Source organism: Columba livia, chromosome 7 (assembly GCF_036013475.1).
Source record: "Columba livia isolate bColLiv1 breed racing homer chromosome 7, bColLiv1.pat.W.v2, whole genome shotgun sequence".
Classification (NCBI taxonomy): domain Eukaryota; kingdom Metazoa; phylum Chordata; class Aves; order Columbiformes; family Columbidae; genus Columba; species Columba livia.
In genome coordinates this window covers 37,512,200-37,525,185 of record NC_088608.1, presented here as the reverse complement: position 1 = coordinate 37,525,185, position 12,986 = coordinate 37,512,200, and the positions used below count along the sequence as shown (strand labels likewise).

The following is a 12,986-nucleotide window of genomic DNA, read 5'->3' as shown; positions in this document are numbered from 1 at the left end:
CCTATGAAGAATGCATAATGAGGTCTTGATTGAATCAAATGCGTTTTAGACAGGAATTAATTTTTATAGGGTAGTCTTTAGGTTCGATTGTAATTCCATTTGAGTCTGGAGACCGTTGCAGAAATGGGTTGTTTCCCATTCCTTCCTTTCCCCAAACCAGCTTCCCCAGTGGCGCGTCTCAGCCTGGGAGGAGGAGAATACGTTTCGAAATGCATTATTGTTTTTATTACTCGGGACACTAATGGAGGTCTGCCATGACAGCTATGTTTTATAAGCTGAATACTCTAATTAAGCTGGTTACTGATCAATTGTTGGGATATTGATTGTGTCATTTCTCAAAGAGCTGGGAAATCAAATTTGTTGTTGCTGTTAATTTAAGGCTCCCTATCACGCCGGGTGCAAGTCTCCGATGGAGCTGTAGATGGGATGTTCCAAGGCTCAATGTTTAGCAGTATCTGTGAGAAAGTACTAAGTGTGGGCCTTGCAACATATGGAATCTTAAATAAACTGAAGAATTTCCAGTAATGAGAAGAAATGTAATTGTCAGTGGCTGTGTGGTGCGTGTGTTTCTGTACAGAGGTTCAAAATAGCCTCTTGGAATGGTTCCTGCTGCACTTAGAGAATATTTTTCACTTTTTTTGTTGTTGTTATTTTATTTTTATTATTATTAAACTTGAAAGGCAGGTTGCCAGGTGATGAAACACGCTGTTCTTTCTTACGCACTGGTTTGCAGGCAATCACTTGCCAATGCATTAAGCTTCTTGCATAATTTTACAAATGAATTATATGGGCTAGATACGTGCATTTCTTCTGTAGATGCGACTATGAAATTTAAGGAATGGTATATTTAACATAACATTTGCTGGCATAACAAACATGCACTTCAAAAATAGAAGCTAGTTGGAGACCCCTTCAAAAAACAGATGCTAAAATCACAGAAACTAGAAAGGTTGTTTTGAAAACTAGCCATAATATTCCCCTGTGTGGGTTTTCTATTTTCCTAGAATAACAAGCACAGAAACATTTTTTCTGGGTCTGTCCCAGTTTTAGAGACTGTGATATTATTATTATTATTATTATTATTATTATTATTACTATTATGTTTTTTCCTGCGTTTTTCTTTTGGGAAACTGCTCAGGAGAATAAACGGGGCGACACGGCACGTGCTGGGGGAGGAGAAACGTCTGCAAAGAGAAGCTGCCTGGAGGTGTGACAGGGTTTGTTTAGCTGCTAGCCACAAGACCTGCGCTGGGAGTTTGCTGTAACTCCTTCCTTGCAAAACCGCGCTAGCGTGTGATCGGCAGAACATATGCACCGAGTCGCTGAGCGAAGGGAACCAGCTGGCTGGCAGAAAAATACCATTGGCATGGCCCGTGTTCGTGTGTTGACAGTGTCACAAGCTGCCCTCCCAGATGGAGAATTTGAATGAAGCCAGTTGTAGGTCATAAAAAAAAAACAAGTTGTCTTTTTTGGGCATCATTCTCAAGGATTGTTTTGCTTATATATTGTCTTATTTCATGGTCAGCAAAAACTCTCAAGTTTCTAATTTGAAAGGAAGCGATGTAGAGCGAACACATTACATTACACTGTATTTGTGCACTGTCTGTAGTGATGGCTGGACGTATAATTGTTTTGTTCCAATGCGTGGTTCTGTTTTTCCCTTAGGAACGCTCTGACCAGGGAGTCTTTCAAAAATCAGCCTTTGACGGGATTCATAACTTGGCAGCTGCTTCCCGACGCAATGACACTATTCCTCCGCAATTTGTAACTCAGGAAAGAATCAAAGGTAATCTCTAGATATCCTTCTTTGTACTGAAAGAAGGTGCTTTGTGGTTTTGTTTTAAAAATCCACAACCGCTAGAAAAGCAGTTAATTAGAGTAAGTGCGCACTGTGTTACTTTGAGGCTTGAAAATCCAGCGAGGGTGGGAGAGCTGACTCACGAGTTGTGAATTAGATTCCTGGCACAAGTTCCAGTTTGAGTAACAGTTTCTAGCTCGCTGCCCCAACACGTAAGGTTGGATAAAAAACAAATGATGAGTGCAAAATATATGTTGTCAAAATGTTTATTTTCTATATATCTTTAATGAGAACAGTGATTTTTGCATTGGATTCTTAGATTATGTCCTAGATTATTTTAAACTAATTCATACAAAAGCATTATATTCATAAAGTATAGTTGCTTATTTTAGGCTTCAACATAAAATCTGTTGAAACGTTAGAAATGTGCCCTTAATTTACAAATTGGAATCATATTAATGAACTCAGTAAATGTAATTAGGTAGTCATGGACATCGGACAGAGAAAACCTACATGTATGAGCATATGCAAGCAAATAAGAGCTTTTAAGACCACTTACTTTCCTGTTGTCTTTCATTTCTGATGGCAGACAGTAATATGTTCAATTTTCACCTGACTCAGCGAGGTACTAGTTATTTGCAAAGTTTAAGTATTTGGGATGGTCTTGACCCCTGTCCTTCTAACTGTGCTCTTATCCTTCAAGCCAAGCACATACTTAAATACCTTCCAGTATTTTCTTTGATGTAGTTGGATTATTCAGGGTTTTTCCCCACTTCCCCACACAACTGTGGAATCTGGGTGGCCTACAAAAAGTGATTTCCTAGGCTGCTGTGGTGACTGTGTGAGGTACTTTTAACCAAAACCAAAGAGCTCATATTGGTAAAGCTCAGGAGAAACTCCCATATAACTTGTGTTGACTTCAATATTTAGACAGTGTGACTCCAGGCAAAGAATTAAATATAGACTCAAGCCTTGGAAATATTCAAAGGTCAGATCCTTTCGTTTAGATCTACTTTATATTTTTCTTATATGGAATTCGCACAGATTCTGTAGATACAGGAGAAAAGGGTCATCCTTGGAGCTGTAGAGTTAGTAATTCCCAAAGGATCAGAAAGCAAATATCTTTTAACAATTCCTTCAAAAACATGCAAGCATGTCTGGAGACATTGAATATTCACACAGGTGAATGGTGACAGGTAACTTGTCCCTTAAAGTTCAAAACATGTGCAAGAGCCATACTTTCAGATAAGGATTCCCAACTTGCCATTAAAGAAAGATGATAATAAGAAGACATTATAGCAAAAAGAAGTGGTGGGATGTGGAGAGGGTGCTCCGAGTGCTGCTGCTGTCGGGGTTTGGCCTGGCTGGGCCTTTCCAGCCATGGCCTGGTCAGAGTAGCTTGGAGTTGGAGTCAGTGGGCAACAGATGGTGGAGATATTAGTAGCACTTACCAGAAGTGTCATTGTATTGAGATTTCTGTTAGAGATTCCATATGTGATGAGTCAAATGTCAGTGTTTTTAATGCAGAACTACACAGGCCATTTCAGCAGCAAGCAGGGTGTCTGCAGGGAGGCTCCCATCCAAAATTGTCATGGTGAAAGACACTTCGGCTTGTAGTAGTCCTGCCCATTGTAGAAATATTTCTCTAATTTTGAAGTCATAGTGTTATTGTTGAGCACATTCTGCTTTCATAGAATGTCAGGGATTGGAAGGGACCTCAAAAGCCCATGCAGTCCAATCCCCCCGCTGGAGCAGGAACACCCAGATGTTTCCATACGGGCCTGTCACTGGTTCACCCTTTTTTTTTAATGTCCCTTGTACAGTTTTGTCCTCAGCCCTTCAAGGCATCTGTAAAGGCAAAATGCTCCACCTGTACAGTCCTCATGTAACCTTCGTTAGGATCTTTAGATTACGTGTCTGTTTAGGAGTGTGATTTCGACATGGTGAACTCGTTGTGACAGGCAGGAACAGTCCCTTGTTCAGTACACCTGATGGTGCACTATCCACATCTTGGATGTAGAAATCTGGATGGCACATTTTTACTAAGGATAATAAGAGATTTTTAACATAATACAGAATCTCATGTAAGAATTTAATGACAGGAGCTGTATTAAATGTCACTTTCTCAATTAATGTTTTCCAATAAGTTATTTCCAGTATCATTTACTGCTCTTACCAATAAAATTATTATAAAAGCTCAGCAAAAATACACTGAAGCTTGGCGTGCTAATATTACTGTCTGTTTTAAGAGTCTTTTTTATTATACATGAGCAGGAGAAACTAATGTCTGGGGAAAAGTGCTTATAGCCAAAACATTACATTTTGTCTTGCCTGTGGATATTTAAATAAAGGGGGAGGGGATGCTGATCCACTATTGCAATGCCAGTGTTTGTTCTATTTTTGCATGAATATTACTTGCTGCCTTCAGGTCCTCACTTCTTTTGCCGCCAAGCTGTTGCACAGATTCAGTGTTTTTTAGAACAACCTCTTCGAGAAACGATACTTCAGCGCCGGCAGCTTTACATTTCTGGTGTTGAAAGATTGCTGGAATGTGTTTCATTAGTGGTTCTTATGTATTTCTTATAACCCTGCATTATATATGGTTGTAGGGGAAATGCTGTCATCTTTCTAGTTAAATCGGAGAATAATCATAAGCTCTACTACCACAGGCTGCCGAGTCTTCATGGGTGTACAAGCGTCTCTGTTTTCATGCATGTGTGTTAATGTTGAGATAGAGAACGAAGAAGTGAAATTTTAAGTTAATGCTTAAATTTTGCTTGTAAACATTACGTGTATCTTGCAAACAGACTCAACTATTTATTCTGCTAAGCTGTTTAATATCTGTATTTTGTTTAGTGGCTTAGCTGTTCCTCTGATCACTCTGGATCTGTTAAGATCATTTCCTGAGGTCTTGACCAGCCAGCGACTGCCTCTTGGCTTAAATGCTCTCACTCTTTTGCTGCTGCTCTCATTTTACTGGGAGCTGTAGTCACTTGTGATTATTTCTGGTCCACTCAGGAAGTCTGACTTTTTCTCTATGTACCATTTGTGTGCGGCAAGAAAAACACGAGTGGTGACCAAACAGCCACCAAACAGCCTTTGTGAAATGACAAATGACATATCAGTTACTGGGATTTGTAATTATATGACTACATAATGTGTTCAGTCTCTCCAGCTATGGCAACCGGAGGCTGTTCAGAGAGGGTGAGGCATAGTGTAGGGTGTGGTGTGATTTCGTCTTTTTTCTTTTAATATAATTTTTTATTTTTTTCTTCCATGAGGCATCTGTTTCCTGCTTTGGGTAGCAAGTGGTTTAGAGATTTTGTAAATCAGACGTTCTGTCTGTACTCTTGTGTCATTGACACCTCTCTAAGTTCAGTCCATTTCTTGATTTGATTTTTTTTTAAAGGTTCCCAAAAGATGCTCATGGCAAGGAGTTCAATTATTTAATTCTGCAGAAAAGAATACTGATTTTTGTTTGTTGCAGGTGTGCTGCTTGATAGTTACACTGTGTGCCTTCTGGTTCCTGTGTATGTGACAGTGAGAGCTTCTTTTACACTTTATGTATACAATTCATAGCCTCCTCTTGTGTCCCCTTTTATTGCTTCTAATTCTAAACCAAAGAATCCTAGTCTGTGTTCCTTGTAAAGAAGTTGCTATGTGTGTCCAACTACCCTTTCCACCTTTTCAATGTGTTGCTGAATGACATTACATCCTCTTTCAGATGGGAAGAAGGAAACCTTAAGAACTAGGCACACCATTAACTCTGAGTTCTAGTTTGACTGTTTGGATTGTTCTTAAGGCTCCAACTGTCTGTTTGCTTTTGACTTCACTAAGGATGCATTCAAATAATTCCGGTGCACTTCTGTTGTCTTCTGTTCCCTTTTTGCTCCTCATCTTTTTCCTGTCCTTAAATTGCAAGCTGCAGGACTGTGATCATAATGCAAAAAGCCATTGTGCATATGTAGGTAGCAAACCTGTTTTGTGCATCAGACTGGCAATCTGTATTTAAGGTCTCATTAGAACTTTTCTCCTCCTCTACTCACCTTCACTTTCTTCTGATGACATTCTCACTGCTCCTGAGATCCAGGGTTTGAACTATTTCTTATCTTTCTGACCTTTAGGAGCCAATAGGAGTTTTATAGCATTCTTGAGCTCATAGTGTAGTTTCGTTGGGGTTGTTTGTTTGTTTGCATTTAGGGAACTATCTCAGTGCTCTTACCTAATAAACATAATCTTTTGCTGTCTGGCTTGATCCCTTCCCTGTAAACAGTTTTTCTTTCGAGTTAGATTAGTACTTTTCATGCAGGATTCTGCAAAAAGACTAGAGATGTTGAGTGCAACAGAACAGGTCACATGGAAGTATTGTATGTCAGTATTGTTAAATCACTTGTCTGCCCATTGAAACCCAAGAATTATTAAGTGTCCACATTTCCTCTTAAGCTTTGGAGGGGTGAAAACGTCCTACAATGAAAAATATAGGGTCTTCTTTTATAAGATTAGACCTTGAGATTAAGAGGTGAAATTACAAGATGATAATGAAGTGACCTACAGCAGGCACAGCAGTCGTATTAAATACTGCAGGTATGTAGGTGGTGTTGCTTAGCAAACCACTGAATGGTCTAATTGAGTAGTTCATGTTTTTCTTGGTCCCAAGTCATTTTCTGGTGTGGGCTGAGTGCCTTTTGTAAGGTAAAAGAAGGGAAGTTTGAAAATGAAGACTGTAATTTAGAAATGCATCTTTCTTCTCTTGCCACGGTATGACAGAAAAACTTCTTCTTGTGAACTCTTTGCTCGGAATGTGGTTCTATTCTGCACAGGAAAGGTGGTAAATGCCCCCATCAATGGGGATGAAAGCGTGAACCTAACAGTCAGTTAGGATGCAGCTATGGAGAAATGAAAATCCACTCACATGGAGTAATTTGTGCCTTGCACTCAACTTCACTATAAGCACAAAGTTTCCCTATATTTGTCTTTAATTATGCATGTGCAAATCTGAAAATCAGCTCTTCAGGAAATCCCAAGGGGCATATTTTCTGCTTGGTGTGATTTTAATTCTAGTTTAGTTAGTTTAGGGATTTGAATAATTTGTGACTCACTTCAGGATCACTTGAGGCCTTCCAGTCCAGTCATTGATCAGTGAACTGGTGTAATGTACTTGTTTCTGCGGCTTATTTAACCCCTTTGTAAATTTGATTTCAGAGTTGCCAGTGTCTGATCGTGGCAATGGTGAGAATGAAACCCCTCCACCTCTCCCACCACATCCCAGTGAGGATCTGCTGAATGAGGATTATAATAATAGGTTGGACTTCAGCTTTTCTTGATAGTTACAGTCCTGATCGTTTCTGAGTGGTTGTGATAGTAGTTCCAACTGATTTTAAAATCACTTTTATTTTGTAAAAAATTGTACCACTGTTTTTGCAATCACCTGAACAACCCTGTAATATAAGCTGGGAATTATATTTTAGCATTTTAGTATGTTGTTCATTTAAGTTGTTCATGAGCTACACTATGCCTCCTATTCATAATTTGTGGGCCTTGATACCCAGCATGTGTTCATTAAAGCAAAAAGAACCCCAAAACCTAATCTCACTCTAAACCAACAAAAAAGTGGATTTAGGCCTATACCAGTAGGTACATGTGACATGGTACATGTGGCATGGTATACAGATGAAAGTCTGCATAGACTAAAGGAACTCTGCATTAAATTCTCAACTGCAGATGTTTGCTAGAATCCATTCCTAATTTTTCAACAAGCTGTGGGCAAAAACATTCTCTTAAAGAATAACAAAGAGACACAGGTGATTTCAGATGATTGCAGTGAGGTGTTTTGACTCCTCACAGGGGAAAGTTACTTGGAGTTTCACTCAGGTGGAATTTTGAAATGTTTAGATATTTGTGTAATTTGAAGAAAAACAATTTAAAAATCACAGAATCAGAGACTGTCAGGGATTGGAAGGGCCCTGGAAAGCTCATCCAGTGCAATCCCCCCATGGAGCAGGAACACCCAGATGAGGTTACACAGGAAGGTGTCCAGGCGGGTTGGAATGTCTGCACAGAAGGAGACTCCACAACCTCCCTGGGCAGCCTGGGCCAGTGTTCTGTCATCCTTACTGAGAAGAAGTTTCTTCTGAAATTTAAGTGGAACCTCCTGTGTTCCAGTTTATACCCATTGCCCCTTGTCCTACCACTAGTTGTCACCGAGAAGAGCCTGGCTCCATCCTCCTGACACTCACCCCTTATATATTTATAAACATTAATGAGGTCACCCCTCAGTCTCCTCCACCTCCAGAGCCCCAGCTCCCTCAGCCTTTCCTCACACAGGAGATGCTCCACTCCCTTCAGCATCTTTGTTGCCCTGCGCTGGACTCTCTCCAGCAGTTCCCTGTCCTGCTGGAACTGAGGGGCCACAACTGGACACAATATTCCAGGTGTGGTCTCCCCAGGGCAGAGCAGAGGGGCAGGAGAACCTCTCTGACCTACTGACCACCCCCTTCTAATCCACCCAAGGATGCCATTGGCCTTCCTGGCCACAAGGGCCCAGTGCTGGCTCATGGTCACCCTGCAGTCCACCAGGACCCCCAGGTCCCTTTCCCCTACGCTGCTCTCTAATAGGTCATTCCCCAACTTATACTGGAACCTGGGGTTGTTCCTGCCCAGATGACAGACTCTACACTTGCCCTTGTTATATTTCATTAAATTTTTCCCCGCCCAACTCTCCAGCCTGTCCAGGTCTCTGGATGGCAGCACAGCTTCCAGTGTCAGCCACTCCTCCCAACCTGGTGTCATCAGCAAACGTGCTGACAGTCACTCTATTCCCTCATCCAAATAATTGACGAATATGTTGAATAATACAGGCCCCAGTACTGACCCCTGAGGCACTGCACTAGATACAGGCCTCAACTGGACTCCGCCCCAAAAAAGACAACAAACAAACAAAAAAAAAACCAAACCACAATACCGTGGCATTCTCCAGGGTGTTATGGCACCCTCCATGAGACCTGCAGGCTCCAGCCTCTGCAGAGATATGGTCCAAGGTTCTAAAATAACTTTATATTGTTAGATGAATTGAGCCAGGTACATTGGCAGCATTTTTCCAGCTTTCAGTGGTTAAGTAGAAGCAGCGTGATGCAAAAAAAATACTAGCAGGTACTAGTATATTCCTCTTCTGCTAAATAAAGTATGAATTGTTTAAAAGCAATTATTACTAAGCACCTGTGATGAAAAACAAATGACTGGAAGTGTTAAGTCTTACAAATGAAAGTTGAGGATCAATAACTGGTTTTAAAATGCATGGCTGCAAGCAACTGGAGGGAGAAACACATGTCTATTGTGCATGCTTTAATTAGTTCACTGGTGTTTTGAACGGATGCCTAAATATTTTACGTGTGTTGTGTTTTTTTTTCCCTGCAGCCCTGTCATAAATTCAGCAGTGTATTTAGCAGATCAGCACATCAACTTCAGATCTTTGACACCAGCCAAGCAGTCTGAACCAATTAATCTGAAAGCCTCCAAAAGCATGGATCTGGGTAAGAAGGGCTGGGGTGGCATGGGGGTCAGCTTTTTAACCCATCTTCACCATCCCTGGTTCTTGCTTTTGTTTCTTAAAACACAACCATCGGGTGGTAGGTTCTGCAGAGGAGCTGCAGTGATGGGGACAGTGCTCTGCCTCCTGTAGCATCTCATTGCAAGTTCCCCTTTTATTGAAGCTGAAGAAAGGTTTTTTGGTGTTGTTTTTTTTTTCTTAAAGGCCATTCTATCCACTGTATTGAAATCTTATCTGAGGAGAAGAGGATGCTTTTGTCAAAATGAGCAGAAAGAATTGCTGTACAGGTTTTATATATCTAAAGAATACAGCAAAACAGCCATAACAAAAGTCATTTTCCTATAGAATATAAATGATTGGCAAAGTACACCGGACAAAAGCTAACTTTCCTATGGCGAGTTGTGTATTTTTTCGTTGACAATGGCAACCACAGGCAACCGAAGTGTATTGGATCTTTATAAATGCTCGAAGAGTGTTAAGGTTCTGGTCCTCCACCCAACAGCACTGTGCAGAAAATCATGCAGGGTGGGTGAAGCAGAAAGTAAATAGTTCTATCAGTGCTGGGGAAGCATCTGCGGGTGGATGATTGAAGGGTTATTGCAGTTAAAAACTGAGTCATATTTAATGAGAGTTGAAGGAAGATTCACAAAGTTCTTAAGCCTCAAAGAAAACCAAATGAGCTTTTATTTTCTATTTTAATTCTTCTTTGTGGTACACGTTCTTTATCTGTTACTTTCAAATTCAAGTGTTGATGGAGTAATTTTGAGACCTACCATTAGGACGCCTGTAATCATAGATTTGTATGTTGGATCAGACTTTGTACACTGTTAACAGAAAATGATTATTTTCATATATAGTTTCAAGGTAGTTTTTTGGTGATGCTGACTATTTTTTCCTGAAATGCTGTAGATTGATCTTAGTTTTTGTATTGTTGATTTTTATTGTCGTCTTAATATTTTAATGTAACATAAAATGATAATGAACAGAATTGGAGTCTAGGAGGAGAGTTCTGAGGCCCTACAAAACATGACTTACGTGCAGTTTCTTTCCTTTTAAAACCAAGTTATCTAATGCCTAATTATAAGAATACAAGGGCATGGGTTAGATAATGGCATCACCATCAGAAGGATCATCAAAGGCAAATAACATAATGTTGAACATGAGAAACCCAAGAATCCAGATCTTGGTAGGGATTGTGAACCTTACAAGAAAATAGTAAGCTCATTAAGTTAGGGAGCTAATTAAATTGTGTAGTGAGGGTCTTTCTGGCTTTGATGAGGGTTGATGTACCCAGAAGAAGCAAATCTGTTAAGTAAAGACTAGCCTATAATTACATAGATTCACAATGGAAACCCGTTTAACACTGAATAATATGGGGAAATAAGGATGCGTGATCAAAAAGCTTTTGGCCATGCTAATGTGTTGCATCTATTTGTCATTGTCACTCTGCAGATCAAATCTTGCAATGAAAGCCTCTTGGCATATGCAGCACAAGCTGTAGGTTATTTGCCAGGGGGGTAGGTGTGGTTTAGTTTCTTGATTCTTGGTGTATTTCTGTCTTGTTGTTAGGACAGCAGGACAGGAGCGTGAGCCACCAGTACCTGGGTGTTTAGGCAGGGATTTCTGCTGCCCTTCAAGTGCCATGAGTCCTCGGAACCGACACAAATTGTAAATGCTAAATTAATGAATAGCATGAACCTGACAAGTGCATTGTTTGGAGTTGGCGTATTTGAAGAACTCAAGTTAATTGCACATGAGTTAGTTTTTGCTTTAATCTGCTTTAAGGAAATAAAATAAAAATCGGTGTCACGTATGAGTTACTGAGTTCCTGTTGTAGAAATTAAGAAATAAAATACAAAAAGGCAAGTGTAGTAGTACTGTGATAACTTCTTTGGTTTTAGAGGCACGGGCAGAATCCTGACTTCTACGTACAGGCATCCTTTGCAAAGTGTGTGGAAGCAGGGAGACTGTTTTGCTCTTTAGCATCCATCATTTACAAAGTGGTCAAAGGCTTCTGAAAACGTACAGCTTTATTCAGAGTAACAGGGTACGGGTTAGTTCCATATCAGCTCTAAGTCCTTATGTTCTTCCCTGCTGCTGTGTTGGGATAACGGCAGCACTTTCTGGATCACTGGCGGAGTTCATAGCCTGTGTCTTTTGTGTCTTTGCCTTGTCTACTTCTGTTTTGAACTGGTAGTGCCAAAAGAGCACAGCCACCCCTTTCTTTCTACTAATCCTGGCACCTGACACATCCCCTCATTCACATAATTTTGGTGTGTTTTAGAGATGAATGTGTTCGCAAAGAAAAGGTTCTTCTTATACCGTGATTTCAAGAATTTGTGTAGGGCCAACCTAAGCCTGACTTAGAGTGCAGGCCTGTGCTGACTGAAGCGGGACTGCATGCCAACTTTGGACTTGTGCTCATAGCTTAGTGTTAAAAATAAGCAAAACAAATTCAGAAATGCTAGAAATGAAATGTTATGTTGTCTTTTTGACTTAAGTGGTGCAGATCTTGAGACCTAACAGCAGATTCAAAATGAAGAAGAAATCGGTGGCTTCTATACAAGTCATAGAAAGGATGATTTTCCTTTTCCTTTAACAACCTTCTGTACACTCACATTTTTCCCTGCTTTACCACAGCTGTCTAGAGAAGAATTTCTATGTAGTGATTCATTAGAATCCATTTTCAGTAGTGTTTTTTATTTCTTTTAACTGTATTAAAAAGGTAATTTTTATGGAGAAGAAATGGCTATATGATTTTTTTTTTTACGTTGTATTGGAAGTTGAAAATCTGTGTGCTCTAAGAAAAAGGAAGGAAATAATGCTTGTTATTATTTACCTCCCATACCCTTATTTTCCATAAATCTTTAGGCACAGGAGTGACTTATTCTATGCATAAATGTACCGTAAAAACTACAACCATGGGAATTGCATTCAAACACATGAAAATATGGCTTGTCTTAACCTGAAGCAACATGAATTTGAATCATATGTGTATATAGCAATTTTGTTATGTATCAATTCAAACAAAGTACTGTGTAGATTTATATTTGAGGATGCTGGTATAATAATCCGTGACCGCTATCCCAAAATACTGCTCAGCTCACCCTTCCTTTCCTCATAAAAAGCAAAACCCAATAGATTTTAACTGATTAGAGTGTGAAACAAATTGAAATGTCTGTACTTGATTTTAAATATGAGTCAAATCTTCTTATACTCAGAGTCCATTAACTTTGGGGCATATTTATTAAAGGTATCAGCCAACTTATGTATTTAGGAATAATTAGCAAGTGAATGCATAAGGTGTAAGGTATGGAGTTTTCTGCAAGGAATCCAATATTTAATGAAATGCAAATTTCTTTGCTAGTGAAAAGATGTATTTGATTACAGTTCATACTTTTAAAACACCTTGAAACAAAGACAAACCAGTGTTTCACACCAGAAGGATTTGTAAAATGCAATCAAGATGCTGTGAGCTGTTTTCTGCTTTTGTGGTTTGCTCTGAACCAGATTATTCCGGTTCCAAGTGTAATTTTGGATATTGAAATAGATATCGCAAAACGTAACCAAATGAGGACCAGGCAGAGCTAATGGGGATTACTCTTCAATCTAAACAATGTTTTGGTTCAGATACAATTAAAA

The 12,986-nt window shown here is 39.7% G+C and overlaps 1 protein-coding gene across 6 annotated transcripts in view; it reads left to right on the top strand.

Annotated features, from left to right (window-relative positions):
- Positions 1 to 12,986, top strand: part of PARD3B (par-3 family cell polarity regulator beta) — a 358,197-nt gene that overhangs the window by 180,595 nt on the left and 164,616 nt on the right. For all 6 annotated transcript variants that reach the window (XM_065069463.1, XM_065069461.1, XM_065069460.1 and 3 more), the window contains 3 exons: positions 1,666 to 1,786; positions 7,001 to 7,100; positions 9,212 to 9,327. In XM_065069463.1, coding sequence (XP_064925535.1) covers positions 1,666 to 1,786; positions 7,001 to 7,100; positions 9,212 to 9,327 — 337 coding nt within the window. The remainder of the gene's footprint in view (positions 1 to 1,665; positions 1,787 to 7,000; positions 7,101 to 9,211; positions 9,328 to 12,986) is intronic.